At 32.7% G+C, this 15968-nt stretch overlaps 1 protein-coding gene across 1 annotated transcript; it reads left to right on the top strand.

Annotated features, from left to right (window-relative positions):
* The first annotated feature begins 3940 nt into the window (after positions 1-3940).
* Positions 3941-15209, top strand: LOC115716467 (phospholipase SGR2). Its single transcript, XM_030645273.2, has 21 exons — positions 3941-4437; positions 4570-4670; positions 4853-5047; positions 5185-5340; positions 5996-6067; positions 6154-6306; positions 6691-6741; positions 7678-7848; positions 8682-8831; positions 9488-9553; positions 9651-10208; positions 10305-10383; positions 10490-10608; positions 10737-10809; positions 11394-11496; positions 12530-12623; positions 12719-12781; positions 13070-13118; positions 13259-13359; positions 14087-14133; positions 14590-15209. The coding sequence occupies exons 1-21, from the start codon at positions 4173-4175 to the stop codon at positions 14690-14692; spliced, it is 2769 nt and encodes a 922-aa protein (XP_030501133.2). The 5' UTR covers positions 3941-4172; the 3' UTR covers positions 14693-15209.
* The last annotated feature ends 759 nt before the right edge of the window (positions 15210-15968 follow it).

The raw sequence follows: 15968 nt of genomic DNA, 5'->3' as shown, positions 1-15968 counted from the left end.
TAAACCATCCCATAACCTTTTTCTCTCTTTCTTTTTGTTTCCCAATCTTTATATAAAATGGATGTGACCCGTTCTTCTTCATCTCCTTCCCCTGTTCAAAAAAAAAATTCAAAATGGGTTTGAAATCACTAGCTAATAAAGCTAAGGGAAAACGTCCTTTTATTGAGGAGGAAGACTCTGATTTTGCTCCTCCATTAACGAAGCGTGGGAGAGCTCCTCCTAAGAAGAAAACAAAGGTCTGTGTGCAAGAAAAAATGGCTGAAGATGTTTATGGGAAAAACAATAATGTTGGTGCTGCTGTTCGAACCGAGGTTTGTTTTCGGTTTCATTTTCGTTTCCCCCCAGTTTAAACATTTTCTTGTCTTTCCATTTCATCGTTTTGGTTTTTTCTGGTTTGTGATATTTTAGGTTTTTCATTTTAAAATTTCGTTTGGTTTTCTTTGGATTTTTAGGACTTTAATTTTCTTTAATCAATTTTATTTTGTTCTTGGGTTTGGCATTTTAGTTTGTTTCTTATTACTTTCGTTTCATTTTTGTTGTGTTTTATGTTCTGTTTGTGTTTCTAGTTTTTTTTAGATATTTTGAAACATTTGTTTTTGTTTTAGTGTCTCTAATCAGTGGGTTTTAGTTTTTTTTTCTAGTTTTTTAATAGTTTAATATGTTTATGTATGATGTGTTTTGGGAATATTATTAGGTATAGTTGTTTGCTGTTCTTTTTTAGGTAACAATTCGATTTAGATGTTTGTAGTTTATATTCGTAGAGTTGTTTCTGCTTGTCAGTTTGTTTTTAGTTTTTTTATAGTTTTATTATAGTTTGTATACTTGTTTATTTACAATTTATATTTATTGCTGTTAATAAACTATAATAAAACTAAAATGAAACTATTAAGAAACGTTTAAATTTATTTCAGAAACTAACTATTTCTCAAAGTGTTTTCTCCTTTTCTTATTTCCAAAATAAATTCTTGCAATTCTTTCAAAAAAATAAATTCTTGCAAACAATTGAATTAAACTAATATAAAATAATGATGCAACTGTAAATCAACTTGAAAAGCCACAACACTTAATTCAATTTAATATAGTTGTGGTCATTGTGCTTTTTCATCAGTTTTATTTGAATCAGATCAATTGAATTAATAGTTGTATTTTTCTCGTTTTGGTTTCATTTTGGTTGTTTTGCAGTTTTGAAACGAGCGCGTATTTTCATCTTTATGGTTCGCTCTGTACAGCTGAAGGCTTAGTGCATGTGGTATTTTTGTAAATATTTGTATGTAGACTGTATAAATGTTTAATGGGCCGGCCCAAAGTATTTTTGTAATTTTTTTTCCTTTTTTGTATTTTTTTGTTTTTTTTCCTTTAATTTTTAGCGGTAATAATATTTATTATTTAAGTTTAATTCTAAAATTTTTACAAATGAGATTTAAACTTAAACATTTATACTGTAAATTACTTTAAATTTAACTATCGATTATAAATAAATTTAATTTTTTAATAATAATAATAATACATAGTTATTAAGATATTACCATATGTTTTAAATATCGTTAATTAAACTGACTATCTCATTAGATTCTAATTACATAACATACTCTATGATGTATTTAAATATATAATTATTTTTATATGTTAATGATGACACTACGTAAATAATGTTTGATTATATAAGTTCATATAAAATACTTATTTAGTGTACTTTAGAGTAGAAGAGCCTTGACAACTAATAAAGAGCATTGCTGTTGAGTACCAATAAAGCTTATCACTTATTATAATTGTTACTTTATGATTGGTTATCGATATTATTTTATTAGTTATATGAGTATATTTAATTACACTAATTATAATAGGGAAATTTGATTTTCTATGCTTAGAAAATCAAAAAATTTGATTTTTAAACCAATAATTAAAACCCTAAAAAAACTATACCTTTTTTTTCAAAACCCCAAAAATACCCCCAAACTAAAACTATCTCTCTTTCTCTCTCTATCTAGCCGGTCCCAATAATCCCACACCCCAGGTCCGATGGTCGGACCATGGGGTCCGATGGGGTCCGACCAATCGGACCCATCGGACCCCAAGGTCCGACCATCGGACCTCTCTCTTCCTCTCTCTCAAATCGCGGGAAAAAAAAAAAAAAAAAAATTAAAGCGGTCGGACCTTACGGTCCGATGGGTCCGACCATCGGACCCTTTCTTCCTCCCTACTCCAAAATTGCGAAAAAAAAAAAAAAAATTCAAAGGTCCGATGGTCGGACCTTGGGGGTCCGATGGGTCCGACCATCGGACCCCCAAGGTCCGACCATCGGACCTTTGTCTTCTTCCCTCTCTCAAATCGCAGGAAAAAAAAAAAAAAAGTTTCAGAGACTGGGGTTGCTCTTTCGGGTTGGGGTTGGGGTCGGAGGGGTTGGGGTCGTGGTCGACGGGGGTGAGGGTGGTGATCGGCGTTGGGGTTGACGTGGGTGGGTGAGGGTGGTTCGGGTGAGGGTGGGCGGTTGGGGTGAGATAGAGGGAGAGAGAGATGATGCAGAGAGAGAATATTGTGAGGGGGGTATTTTTGGGGTTTTGAAAAAAAAGAATAGTTTTTTTAGGTTTTAAATTTTTGGTTTAAAAATCAAATTTTTTGATTTTCTAAAAAAAAATACTAAACTAGTACTTTTTAGTAATTTCCAATATTAACAAATATATATGAACACTCAAATGCAGTCTTCTCCAATTTCTCTCAATTACATAAGAAAGTTCTCTCAAAACAACATTGCTTAACTCTTTTCTTATCTCACCAAAAACTCGTTCACTAAAATGAATGAAGTCTTTATATTATATAATATAAATATGATACACCAGCTCCAAAGCTGACTTGGAATAACTAACAAAACTGATTTTTAACTTGTGATGACGACCAACACAACCACCAGTCACCAAGGTAAAGAGTAACCAGTAACTTGTAACTAAACACCACAATAGGAGTGATGAAATAGGAAAGGTAGAATTAATTGTTTAGCTGGTGATGATTAAATGAAATGAAATGAAATAAATTTATACATAAAATTCATGAAACAAAACTCTAAAATAAAGAACAAGAGGTAACTAACTAAAATGGGGTGATTTTTAAAAAAAAAAACAAATTAAAATGGGATTCTAAGAAAAGATGCGAATATACTAGTATCCTATCCTATTAATATTTAGTCACAATCTCTCAATCTTGAGTTTGACTCTCCAAAAATCAGCTCTATTTGCTCCAAATTAAATTCAAAACTCTCCAACTAAACAAGCATCGGATAATGTAAAGGATCCAACCGACCAAATCATTTTGAGAAGAAAAGTAACAAAATAATAATAATAAAAAAATCATTCTTAATAAAAATTAAATATTTTCTTTTCAATTTTTCTTTATGATGGTATTTGTTATAATTACAAAATTTACAAAAATAATAGTGTAATATAAATATTTGAGCATATAATTTTGTAAAATAATTTTAGGCTAATTAGAACTTTTTTTCTTTGAATTTTGACAAGTATCAAATCATGCCCCCTAAACTTTTTTGGTCGTTAAAAATTTTCCTTAAGATGGTTAGATTTAAGAACTTTTGTCTAATTTTATTAAACTTTACTGTTACAGTAATTGTTTATGTACTAAATCATGCTTCCCAACTTTGATATCTACTAAAACATACCCCTCGAACTTTGATATGTACTAAATTATGCCCCCTGAACTTTCATCTATATTAGAATTTTTTTTACTAAAATTAGACAAAATTCCTTAAATCTAACAATCTCAATGTTTTAGAAAAAATTTTTAACGATCAAAAAAATTTAAGGGCATGATTTCATACATCTCGGAAAAACAATCTTAATTAGCCATAATTTGAAGTGTAAAAATTAATTAAAATAAAAAATGACAAATTAATTGAATGTGATTATTAAAAAAAGAAAACTAAATAATCACGTAACCGCCACCAATTTTGGTTCTTGGCGTTGTCGTTGGTGAGAATGAGATCATCTACCCGTCACACCTCTCCTTCTTCCCCATAACTTTTCTTCCTTATTCTCCATTCACTATTCTCAATTTCAGAATTACCCCCTTTTCCAGTTATGCCATGGATCAACAACTCCTTTGGGTTTTACTGTTGTTGAAATTGAGAAAACCGATTTTGTAATCATTGCTTTGGAATTATTCTAATGGCGGATAAAGAGGGAGAGTATGGAAGGAATGAAGAGGTTGCTCCTTTGCTGGTTTCGGAAGCAACTGGTGCCTCAGGCTCTGGGACTGGGATTGAAGAAGCATCACCTGATTTGTTGAAAAATACGCCTTCCAACATTGCTCGATTGGAAGATGTAATTGAACAGTGTAAAGGTCGTCGGAAGTATCATAAGCAGACTCGAAGTCCTTCTGATGGTGAAGATGTAAGGTGGTACTTTTGTAAGGTTCCTTTGGTCGATGATGGTAAGCCTTACATTTCTATTTTTGGCTAAAGTATTCATTTTTTTTTGAATTGAAATCATTACTGATTGTTACTTAGTTTATATGTTGGTACAAGTTAATGATGGCATTGATGTTTGTGGGTTTCATGAACAGAGTTAGCTGCTTCTTTCCCTCCAACTGAGATAATTGGGAAAGGTGACTATTTTCGGTTTGGTATGAGGGATTCTCTTGCAATTGAGGCATCTTTTTTGCAGGTCATTTATTTGAATCATGTTCTTTTTTTTATATTCATTTGGAGATTTTGTTATGCTCTAGGACCCTTATTCTGAAATTTTGATTAGTATGTATGTGCATTTTAGCTTGATGGAGGTGAATCTTGTTAATTACTAGGTGTGCTGACGGATTGGCTACTTGTTTGTTGATCATACGTTCACAGAGGGAGGAAGAGTTGCTGTCTTATTGGTGGAAAGAGTATGCTGAGTGTAGTGTAGGTCCAAATGGACATCCCAGTTCTAGCAAGAAGTTGGATACACAACCAAATGCATCTTCTCCAAAGGGTCCTGAGTTAGCTGAATCATGTAAAGAAGAAGAAGAGAGAGTTGGGGTTCCTGTAAAGGGAGGGCTTTATGAGGTGTTCTTTCTTCTCTTTTTGTTTGTTCTTATGTTTGGAATTGAAAGAAAGAGCTTTATTAAAAGAGAGAAGCACAAAAGAGTAACCAGATTTAAAAAGAGTTACTCTCATAAAATTAAACATCAAAACTTATGTAGGTAGACTTATTGAGGAGGCACAGTTTCCCTGTTTATTGGAGTGGAGAAAACCGACGTGTTCTAAGAGGCCATTGGTTTGCTCGTAAAGGGGGACTTGATTGGCTCCCGCTTCGTGAAGATGTTTCTGAGCAATTGGAGGTTGCATACCGAAGTCAGGTTTGATTGAATGATAATAACCATGTTTAGGCTTTAGGGTCATATCGTAGAAATATATAGTTTTACTGTTAAAAGTATTAGCCAGATTCCATACCTTCCTAAAAAATGGATATTTCTTTTAGGCTAATTAGGATTTTTGCCCCCTGAACTTTGACATGTACCAAATCATGCCCCCTGAACTTTTAAGGTCGTTAAAAATGCCCCCTGAACTATTGAGATTGTTGGATTTAAGGACTTTTGTCTAATTTCATTCAATTTTACTACTTCAGTGATTGTTTATATACTAAAGCATGCTCCCCAGACTTTGATATCTACCAAATCATAACCCTCGAACTTTGACATGTACTAAATCATGGCCCCTGGACTTTCATCTATATTAGACTTTTTTACTAAAATTGGAAAAAAATCCTTAAATCCAACAATCTAAATAGTTCAGGGGGCATTTTCAACGATCTTAAAAGTTCAGGGAGCAAAAATCCTAATTAGCCTTTCTTTTATCATAGATTCGTGAAATTCGGTTCCAGTAAGTGTGGTCCAGAGTGTGAATTTTTCTCTTGTAAACCTCATTCTATTTGTTTTGAACATGAATATCTTGTATTAATCAAATCTAAATAAAATGGTGAACATTCTAGCCTGAGCTGGTAATTATTTCCAGGTTTGGCACCGTAGAACTTTTCAACCCTCAGGACTTTTTGCAGCTCGAATTGATCTGCAAGGCTCTACTCCGGTATGTTTGCACATTGATGTTGAACTTATTAATTATTAAAATTGTTGTATCTGATACATTAATTTTCTTTGGACATGCACTTTTAGGGACTACATGCACTTTTTCTTGGAGAAGATGATACTTGGGAGGCTTGGATAAATTTTGATGTTTCTGGCTTTTCTAGCATTATTCCATTAGGTGGAAACGGAGTCAAATTAAGACGTGGATACTCTAAATCTGACTCACTAAAACCAACGCAGGTCATTTCTAATGCTCTAATAGCAACAAATATTTATCACCTTCATTATTCTGTATACTTGTTATGAATCACACCTTTTCTTTCACTTGTAATCTTCCTCTGTTTTGGAATTATCAGAAATATATAAGGTTGAGAATGTAGGTATAAAATTCTGGATATAGTATACTATTTCACTAATTTCCATTATGTGTGGACTTGACTTTAACTGTTCTTTCTTGTCCTGCTTTACAATATCTGTTTGTATAAACAATTTATTATGTACATTTTTGTGAACATTAATGTGATTCAAGTCAAAATTCTTCCATCATCTGTAGATAGGAAAAATGAAAAGAAAACAACATATCTGCCTTCTAAATATATTCTCTTTTGTGTTCTTCTTACATAGGATGATTTGCGTCAGCAAAAAGAAGAGGAAATGGATGATTACTGCTCACAGGTATATGCATACGTTTAAATTATGCATACGTTACTCCAGTTTGTTGATATTATATCTGCACACAATTACCGCACTTTAATATTTTATTTTATGTTTGATCCTAACCAATGTTGTACTGTTGTTCGCATGAACTTTTTAAATTATGCTCAATGTATAAAACATCACCGTATGCAGATAGCTACTAATGTAGATGAGCGATGATTTGATTAGAGTGCACGTAATTTATGCTTAAACACTTACACTTATTATGTAGCATATGTTTAATCACTTATTGCAAACGGCCACCACACCATGTACAATTGATGGTTAAAAGCTTGTTTGGTGTGATTTTTTTGTTATGCTGTTTGGTTGCAAGTTGGATTTGATATTGCATTATCACCAATCATTATTACTGTCATAATCCTATACTGTATTATAAATAAACAGATCATGTCAAGAATTGGATGCTTTGTGAAGCGAATTTGTCATGGGCTCTACAGCCTCAATGAAATTGTGGGGACGAAGTTAAACATGCTGAGTGTTTTCACATTGCTTCTTGTGATATTTCTTTGCAATCCTCTAAGAAAGCAGAGGAGTGTGAAATAATGAAATAAACTCATTCAAGTATCTAAACCAGAAAGTTTTAGTAATTAGTCAAATTCTAATTTTAAGATTTGTGCTACTGTGAAGTGTTCCATATATTTGAATCTCATCAAACTATAAATATGGTGGGTTATCACAGAGTTGGGAGTATAAAGGCTATTTCTTGACATTGGAAACATTTTTCTTTCATGCGATTTAAGTAATTCGAATTTTTAGCTATCAGTAGTGATATTTGATTGTAGGAATCGGAATTTAAAATTTCTACTGGTGTAGCAGTTTATTTGTCCTTTATGGTTTAGGTCACAGTGATATTTGATTGTTTTCCAAGAGATTAAAGTTACATGTTTTGGTCAGGTTCCCGTTCGACACCTGGTGTTTATGGTTCATGGTATTGGCCAGAGACTGGAGAAATCTAATTTGGTTGATGATGTTGGTAATGTCAGACAAATTACTGCAATTCTTGCTGAGCAACACCTTACTTCCCACCAACGTGGCACTCAAAGAGTTCTTTATATACCATGCCAGGCAAGTGAATAATTATTTCAGTCAGTTTGATTCCTGAAATTGGTAGAAAATAGATAAATTTGACAAATGTCACTCTTTTGATATCAAGAAACAATCTTTCCCAAGTTTTCGAGTAATTTGGTGACTCCCAAGTCCCAACCAGAGATTAAATCTCTAATCTCTCAATAACCCACTCAGCTATATATACAATCAGGAGCCTTAAACTTAGTGACATGGACTTATCTAATTAATTTGTCCAGTCAGTATTAATAAAACCTCTCATTAATTTAGTCAGCAATACCAATACCATAGAACTAAACCAGTCCTAAATACAACTAGGATGCTAAATTAATGAAACTAAATAAGTGGTGTGTGGTGTAGCTCTTCTCCTAGAGTTCGTGTACCGAATAGGAGGTCTAACAGAAATTGCCGTGTCTATCACTAAATGATGATTTAGTAATTACCTGACAGAAAAAGTACTTATGCCTGCTTCATGAAGATCTTACTACTAAGTACGAAATCTGATTCAAACATATCCCCAAAAAATATAAGGGATTGAGTTGTTATGATGACATGTTAGTTATGAAATTTGAATATTTGCTAGATCACTAATAATTTAGTATGAAAGATCAGGTTAAAGTTTCTTTTTTGTATGTGTGGGGTTGGTTTGAGATTTTCCTCTTCTATTTATTTATTTAAGTTGCTGAAAACAGTTATGTTTATCTTGATACTTAGGTGATTGAATAACTCTGCTTTATGTTATGTTTGATTCATGAGTAGCTGATTTATGTATCAGTTTATGTATTACATTTATGACTTTGACTCACTCAGCTGTCATATTTTTCACATTTCAGTGGAGAAAAGGTTTGAAACTTAGCGGCGAAAGTGCAGTTGACAATATTACATTAGATGGTGTAAGGGGATTACGCGTGATGCTGAGTGCAACTGTGCATGATGTATTGTACTACATGAGCCCCGTCTACTGTCAGGACATTATCAACTCGGTAGTGTATTCTTAATTTATAAGTCACTGCTTCATTATTAAGTGTTAAAGGTGTCCTTTAACGTATTTGCTATGTTCGATTTCCTGGTCCATTATTGTGATGTCTGTATTGCTTGGGTTCTTATTGACTAATGTGTTAAAGGATTATGTATATCGCGGCACTCATTATTTAATGATTTTTTCTTCATCAATTCTCATATTTCAACAAAAAAATAAAATAAAAAAGTAATTGGCTTACAGAATTAAATAAAAGATGGTATGATATCATCTGTATGCCCCGGGGCATCCTACTCAGATTTTTCTTAAAAAGAGCAAAAATTAATCTAGCTGTATTCGATGAACTATCTGGCAAGCTCTTGGCCAATTGGATTTATTTAATTACTATGTCTATGGATCCAGTTGATATCCAAATGTGATTTAATAACTATATTTCCCCATCTCAGAGGCCAGCTACTTAATTTTTCTTTTATTACTGATAATCCGTTGGCACTTTTCATCCAGCCATTATTAGGTTTTCTCTCAGAGCTGTTTTAGCTATCTTTTTTGCTGATTGCTTAGTTGGGCTTTTTGCTTGTTGATATGGCATATAATGCGCTTTGTCAGAGTTAGTAAGAGGAAGACTTATCATGAACTGATGAATAGTTTCTTTTTCCCTAGGTATCCAATCAGCTAAATCGCTTATATTTGAAGTTTCTTAAGAGGAATCCTGGCTATAACGGGAAGGTATAGGCTAACAAATTATGATTATTCTAATGTTCACGTATGACTCCGTAAATTTATTGCAGCAAATATTCTAGTCTCACTCTTAACAACTGTTCAGGTTTCCATATACGGTCATTCTTTGGGAAGCGTCCTCTCTTATGACATTCTTTGCCACCAGGAGAATCTGACCTCCACATTTCCTATGGATTGGATATTCAAGGAACATGCTCAAGATGAAAAATCTTCAAATGATATAAATAGTAAATCTGGAATTGGTGAAATCAATGACATGATGGGGCATGAAAAATCTTCAAATGATATGAATAATCAATCTGGAATTGGTGAAATCAATGATACAGGTTCACAACAAGCTTTTTTGATACACGAGGAAGATAAATTGGACAAAAATATTGAAGATTTTTCTACTATTATGAGTCCCGTTACATCCGATCCTGATGAGGTCACTGCAATGACTTTTAACTCTAAACAACCAAGTGATAAGGAAGGTGTCAACGAATCAGTTGATAGTTATCAGGACAAGGTCCCTTATGAAAGTGATATCTTAGAGACAAGCATCAATTGTGGAGTCCCCAGTGATGATTTAGGAACAGTAGCTGAAGAATTATGCGAAGATACAAATGATAGAGACAAAATAATTGAATTATTGCGTAAAGAGGTTAAAGAATATTTTCGAATTTCATTTTATATTCTTTGTAACCTTTAAAGGCACTTTTTTTGCATTTCATGTAGAATTAATATTTTCTTGTTTCAGATTGACACTCTAAAGGTAAAAATAGCAGAATTGGAATCACCATGTGGTGGTGAAGATAGGAGTCTAGAATTACAGCAAGGTGGTTACTAACCCTTACATTATTTCTTTTATATTCTCTCTGGTTCTAGTTTATATAAAAAACTTCATTGTCTAATAGATCTTCAATATAATGTTAACATGCACAGAGAACAAGGAGATGCTTGAGACTTCAGTAAATCCAGTATCTGAGAAGCTGCCAGCTGAGCATGATGATATACCTGAGAGTTATACCCCTTATATAAAATACACGAAACTAGAATTTAAGGTGTTGTTTTTATGATCTTACATGTCTTTTTCCCCCTTCTTGAGATGTGAAATCTAGTCTTAGATATTCACTTATATAACCTTTTTTGGATCATGTGACTCATTAAACACTAATATTATATATTTCAGGTTGACACATTTTTTGCAGTTGGGTCACCCCTGGGAGTCTTCCTTGCTGTGCGTAATGTTCGAATAGGGATTGGTAATCTACATGCTTTCATTTTAGGGATTGACAAGTTTAGTTTGGTATGATGTGGTGTCATTTGTGGTGTACTATTCCTGTAATCTTATTTCTCCTTTAGGAGTCTTTTGAGGCTTCTAGCATTTTTTATGATGTACTAATACTAAGTAGTAAGTACTAATTGAATATTTCTTGAACATGCTAACTTTATTTTTGGTGGAAAAGAAAATGAGCATAACTATTTGGCAAAAAAAAAAAAAAGTGTAACCATCTTTGTCAAGGATTGTATGGTTATATTCATTTTCTTTCATATCCACACAAGGGTTTTAATTCTTCGACTTGTGCTTACCACTGTTCTAAAGCACACACATTTTCCTTTTTCTTTTTTTGTTTTCTTTCAATAATCCACCTTGCTTGATCAAATTGATTGGGAGGTAAAGGCTGCTATTGGAGGTGTTCTTGGTGCCTATGTCTATGATTTGATTTTTACTTTTGAACTTGCTCTTTGATGTTGTTTAACCCAAAAAAGAATTCACTACTATGATAAGAGTTTTATTAATTGAAATGTTTTTTTATTAATTGAAACGTTTTCTTTTCTATTCCAGGAAAAGGGCAAGAGTACTGGGCGGAGGAGAATATCAATGAAGAAATGCCTGCCTGTCGGCAAATGTTTAACGTTTTCCACCCTTTTGATCCTGTGGCATATAGGTTTACTTCACACCTATCTGATGACACATAAGACCAGTTTGAATTACATTTTGCTAATCATGATAACATAGTAAAACTCACTTTCTCTAGAATTCAATGCATGCAGGGCATAGCTTAAACTTATCTGATATTCCCTACCTAGGTTTCCAAAAGCAACGCAAGATACTTGAGTGTTAGAGAGAGAGAGTAGACAACTTGACCATATTTACAGTAAGAGGCTTTGATTAGTTTTTTTGGGTCAGTTTTGGAGAGTGATATTTGCCCTAGGCCTTACTGTTTTGTTTGGAATTGTAATCATGGTTTTCCTCCGCCAGAAGTGAGGCTTTTCAATTTATGTCGGGGAGGGTCCTTTCTAAGACAAGAGGATCCTTTCTCTTTCTTTCTTTTTTTTTTTTTTAAAAAAAATAGGTTAGCATTATCCTTTGTGATTACACTCAGGAGCAAGAGAAACTATTGCAATTCTTAGGTTCAGCTGCTTCTTGAGGGTGAGTGTGTATGTGGTCCAGGATTCAAAGTCCCCAAAATAACCTTAGGCTAATCTTGATCTGTAACTAGACTGCCTAATGAACACAACTACTCTCATATCTGCTTTAGTTTTCTAGTTGTTGTTCTGCCAATGGGCATGTCTATCTTATAGCTTGGTTACCAACATTAAAGAATGGTTTTAACCATATATTTTTCAGGACATTATATACGCTATCTATATCATCTCCCTTTAGATAGCATACCAGCTCCTGGAAGCAGAGTTTGGGTTTTGCAATTTATGTGTGGTTTGATCTTGATTACTTAAAAGGCACTCATAGAATCAATAGTAACTTTTATGTCATTTGGTGTAGCATAAGTTTTTTGACCAGATATCTATTGGGAGAAATAAAAAACCACTTAGCTCATGTTACATTCTTGAATGTTATTGCTCGAATAAATTATTTTAGAAGCATAGTTTTTCTTGAATCGTTAGTTACCATAAACTTCCTTCACATAATATTTTTAAGTAAACCTAGAAAATGGAACTTATGTAAATATATTCTTGCAGAATAGAACCACTTGTGTGTAAAGAATACGTTAGCAAACGACCTGTTATTGTACCCTACCACAAAGGTGGAAGGAGGTTGTACATTGGATTTCAGGTAATGTTTTTGAAGTATATATAGTCATTTCTTTGTCACTCTCTTCATCCATCCTTGTGGTTTTTGTGCTGATATGTTGATACTATATTGTGTAGGAATTTTCTGAAAATGTAGCTGCTCAGACACAAGCTTTTATGGATCATCTCTACTATATAAGGGTGGGTTTTATTTATTTGCATTTTAATTCTTTTAATATAATTTTGCCTAAATGTATTATAATTATTCCCATATGTAACATAATTTAAAGATATTGTAGTGAGTTACTTGATATAGCTTCTTTCTTTATCAACACACACTATTTTTTTACTTAATATCAGGGTCTAACATAAGTGCTGTTACATATTCAATTTGTTAAGTCACCCTTAACATGTGTGGCTGGCATTTAGTTTCTTGCAATCTATGAGAACATATCATTGTACTAATACTAATTTTCTTTTGTTGAACAGGTTAAAGTTTTGACTATTTGCCAGTCTCAAAATGATGATAGAATAGAAGGTATTTTGCTTTACCCCTTTCTGTAGTTACTTCTTTATTTTCTAGCATATGGAGAGACGTATGTGAAGGTTAAATACTTCGAAAAAGAGGAAGCTGATAATGAAGTATGCTCTTTTTCTGATTTTGTTTTCTTTTCACAGATGACGCTGAAACTTCGGATGAAAAAGAGCCATCTTATGGTTCTCTTATGATGAAGAGATTGACAGGAAGTGTGGAAGGGAGGATTGATTATGTGCTTCAGGTGTGTAGCTTCACCCATTCATTCACTTATTTATGTGCCTTTGTATCTCAACATAATTTTTTTGGTATCAGATTAAGGTTATTACTTATTGTGTTGAAAATGACACCCAACTTTCCTGTGTTGTTATTTTATTCTTAGAATAAACAATTTGAATAAGAATTTATATACTTTTCTTCCCCCAAGATAGAAACCATAGATGACATGAAGTACTGTGCTTAAAGCTCTAGTACCACACTGACACTTAACATCCCAACTTTAAATGTTAAACTAAATAAACCTTTTCAACTTGAAAGGAAAAAATTGAAAGAATTAAACCACTAAGTTGACTATTGGAGCTGGTGGATAATGCAACATTGTAATTCTGCTGTTTAGCGTTCATGAGCTTTGTATCTTCTGGTTGTAACATCTGGCTCGATTTAAGTATGCAGCCCGAGCAAAACATTTCTGCCAATATCACTCAATTCAAATTGTTATGCTGTTCAAATGCTAGGGGTTTAATTCTTTGCCAGTGTTCATGCATATTCCTATTCCTTTTGTTGCATTCCTAATGTTCGGCTAATATTAATTATCTTAGTTAGATCCTGTTTGACTCCCTCTCAGGTCTTGCTTGAATTAGACTAATCCTTGTTGATTTTTTCAGACATAAAAATGTCGGTGTTTGTGCGCTTAAATGTTAAAATTAAAACTCATTTTCTCAATGAGAGTGATTTTGTGTTTGATCATGCAGGATGAAACATTTCGACATCCATATTTATCAGCCATTGGATCTCACACGTATGTGTAAATTTACTTTAATTTTTATTTACTTGCTTGGTATTTAGCGTTCCAGAGTTTTTTAGTTGATGAAAATGAAGCAGACTGCAATGGAATTTGATGTCATTTATAGTGTTATTTACTCAATAAGCATGCCACATCAATTATTGAAGTGTTAAGTGTTATTGTTTCACAAACAAAAATTACCATAAATTCAACTAAAGAGCGTTAACAAATTCTGAAGTTTTCGAGTCCCTCTACATAGCAATTACTATTGTATTCTGGTCTCGAAATATTGTAGGATTAGGCGGGGATCCTAAAACCATAAATTTATGCTCTGAACTGTATCCTTTTTATTCTCATAATTCTACTTCTCAACTACACTTCATTTTAGCTAGAGAGACGCATAAATATTTTAACTCATATTTGTATGTTCTGTTGCTCAAAGTCTCTTTATCTTTGCATCTTGGTCTGCAGAAAGTACTGGAGGGATTTCGATACTGCTCTGTTCATACTAAAACACTTGTATCATGATATACCCGAATACCCCAACTCATCGAAACATTTTAAACTACACTGACTAAATGATAGTGGATTAAAAGAATGGAGGAGAAGCCATTAAAGAACATCATACAATGCCCGAAAACTTCGAAGAAGTTTTTGAAGAAGCGCTGCCATAGATGGATCTTTCTGGTTGTCTGCTGATTTAAAATGCAAGAAGAACCATTGTTTACATTACAACTTGAATCATTTGCTATTCCCTTGAGCAAATTCTCCAGCAACTAATTGCTCCGTCGTCTCAGGCCGAAATATTCCACTTGTTCCAACTTATAATAAGCCAATCTGCAACTGGGGTTTGGACATTAAGGAAAGTTACTGCCCCTTTGGAATGGAGGAGAAATTTTATCTGAAGGTAGGTAGCTGTAAAGGTGTTAAGTGTTAATATTTAGGTACTCTGCCATCTTTTCTGTGTATGTAAAAGAAATGTTTGATGTGTAATACTTAGGTGCTTACATATAAAAGCATTGTTAGAATAGTTGTTGATTATGTAATTAACTGCACTGATTAATTTAATGGAGCAATGATGTTAATCTCAATCAGGTGGAAATTGTCAAAATAAAAAAACATTGTTATTAGATATTAGTGGTGTTCAACAATACTACAAAGATGTCGTCTTGTAAATAATAAATAATTTTTCATAGTAATTATTAAATTAAAATATGTTATGATAAATGTAAGTATTCAATAAAATTATATTTTTCTATAATTTAAAATTACAAAATTTATGAAAATGAACATTAATTAAAGAATTACGTGACCAACTATTTCATTGTCTATGGTAGTCATATATAGATGACTTTTAATTTCACCTTTCAATGTCTTGGCTCAAATTATCAAATTACTTGATTTATTTGATATCACACAATGAAGACAAATTAATAATTGTATTTATGATAAGCACTAAAGAAAGTCTACAGTTTTATATATGTTCTCTTAGACCCACTATATAATATCTATCTATTAATAAAATGAATATAGAAGCAAAGAAATATATTTCTATATATGTCACTATCTTCCAAAAGCATAAGTAAGAGCTAGGAAGTATCCATTATGTGATATTTTTGGATAGATTTTTCTCATATATGTGCAGCCTCTAAATATCATGATCTCATTGCAAGTACACAATATGTATAAAAAGGAAAAATAACTTTGATGCACAAATATCATTATATAAAATGTATGATGTATAAGCCACTAATAATTATTAGAGGGTATTGCTATTAGCAGTGACAGACTCTAGAATTTTTTCTTTGTGAGAGTTTTTTATTATTAAAAAATATTTATATATATTTTAA

The sequence above is a fragment of the Cannabis sativa genome, chromosome 5 (genome assembly GCF_029168945.1).
Source record: "Cannabis sativa cultivar Pink pepper isolate KNU-18-1 chromosome 5, ASM2916894v1, whole genome shotgun sequence".
In the NCBI taxonomy this organism is placed as follows: domain Eukaryota; kingdom Viridiplantae; phylum Streptophyta; class Magnoliopsida; order Rosales; family Cannabaceae; genus Cannabis; species Cannabis sativa.
This window is presented reverse-complemented; position numbering and strand designations above follow the sequence as displayed.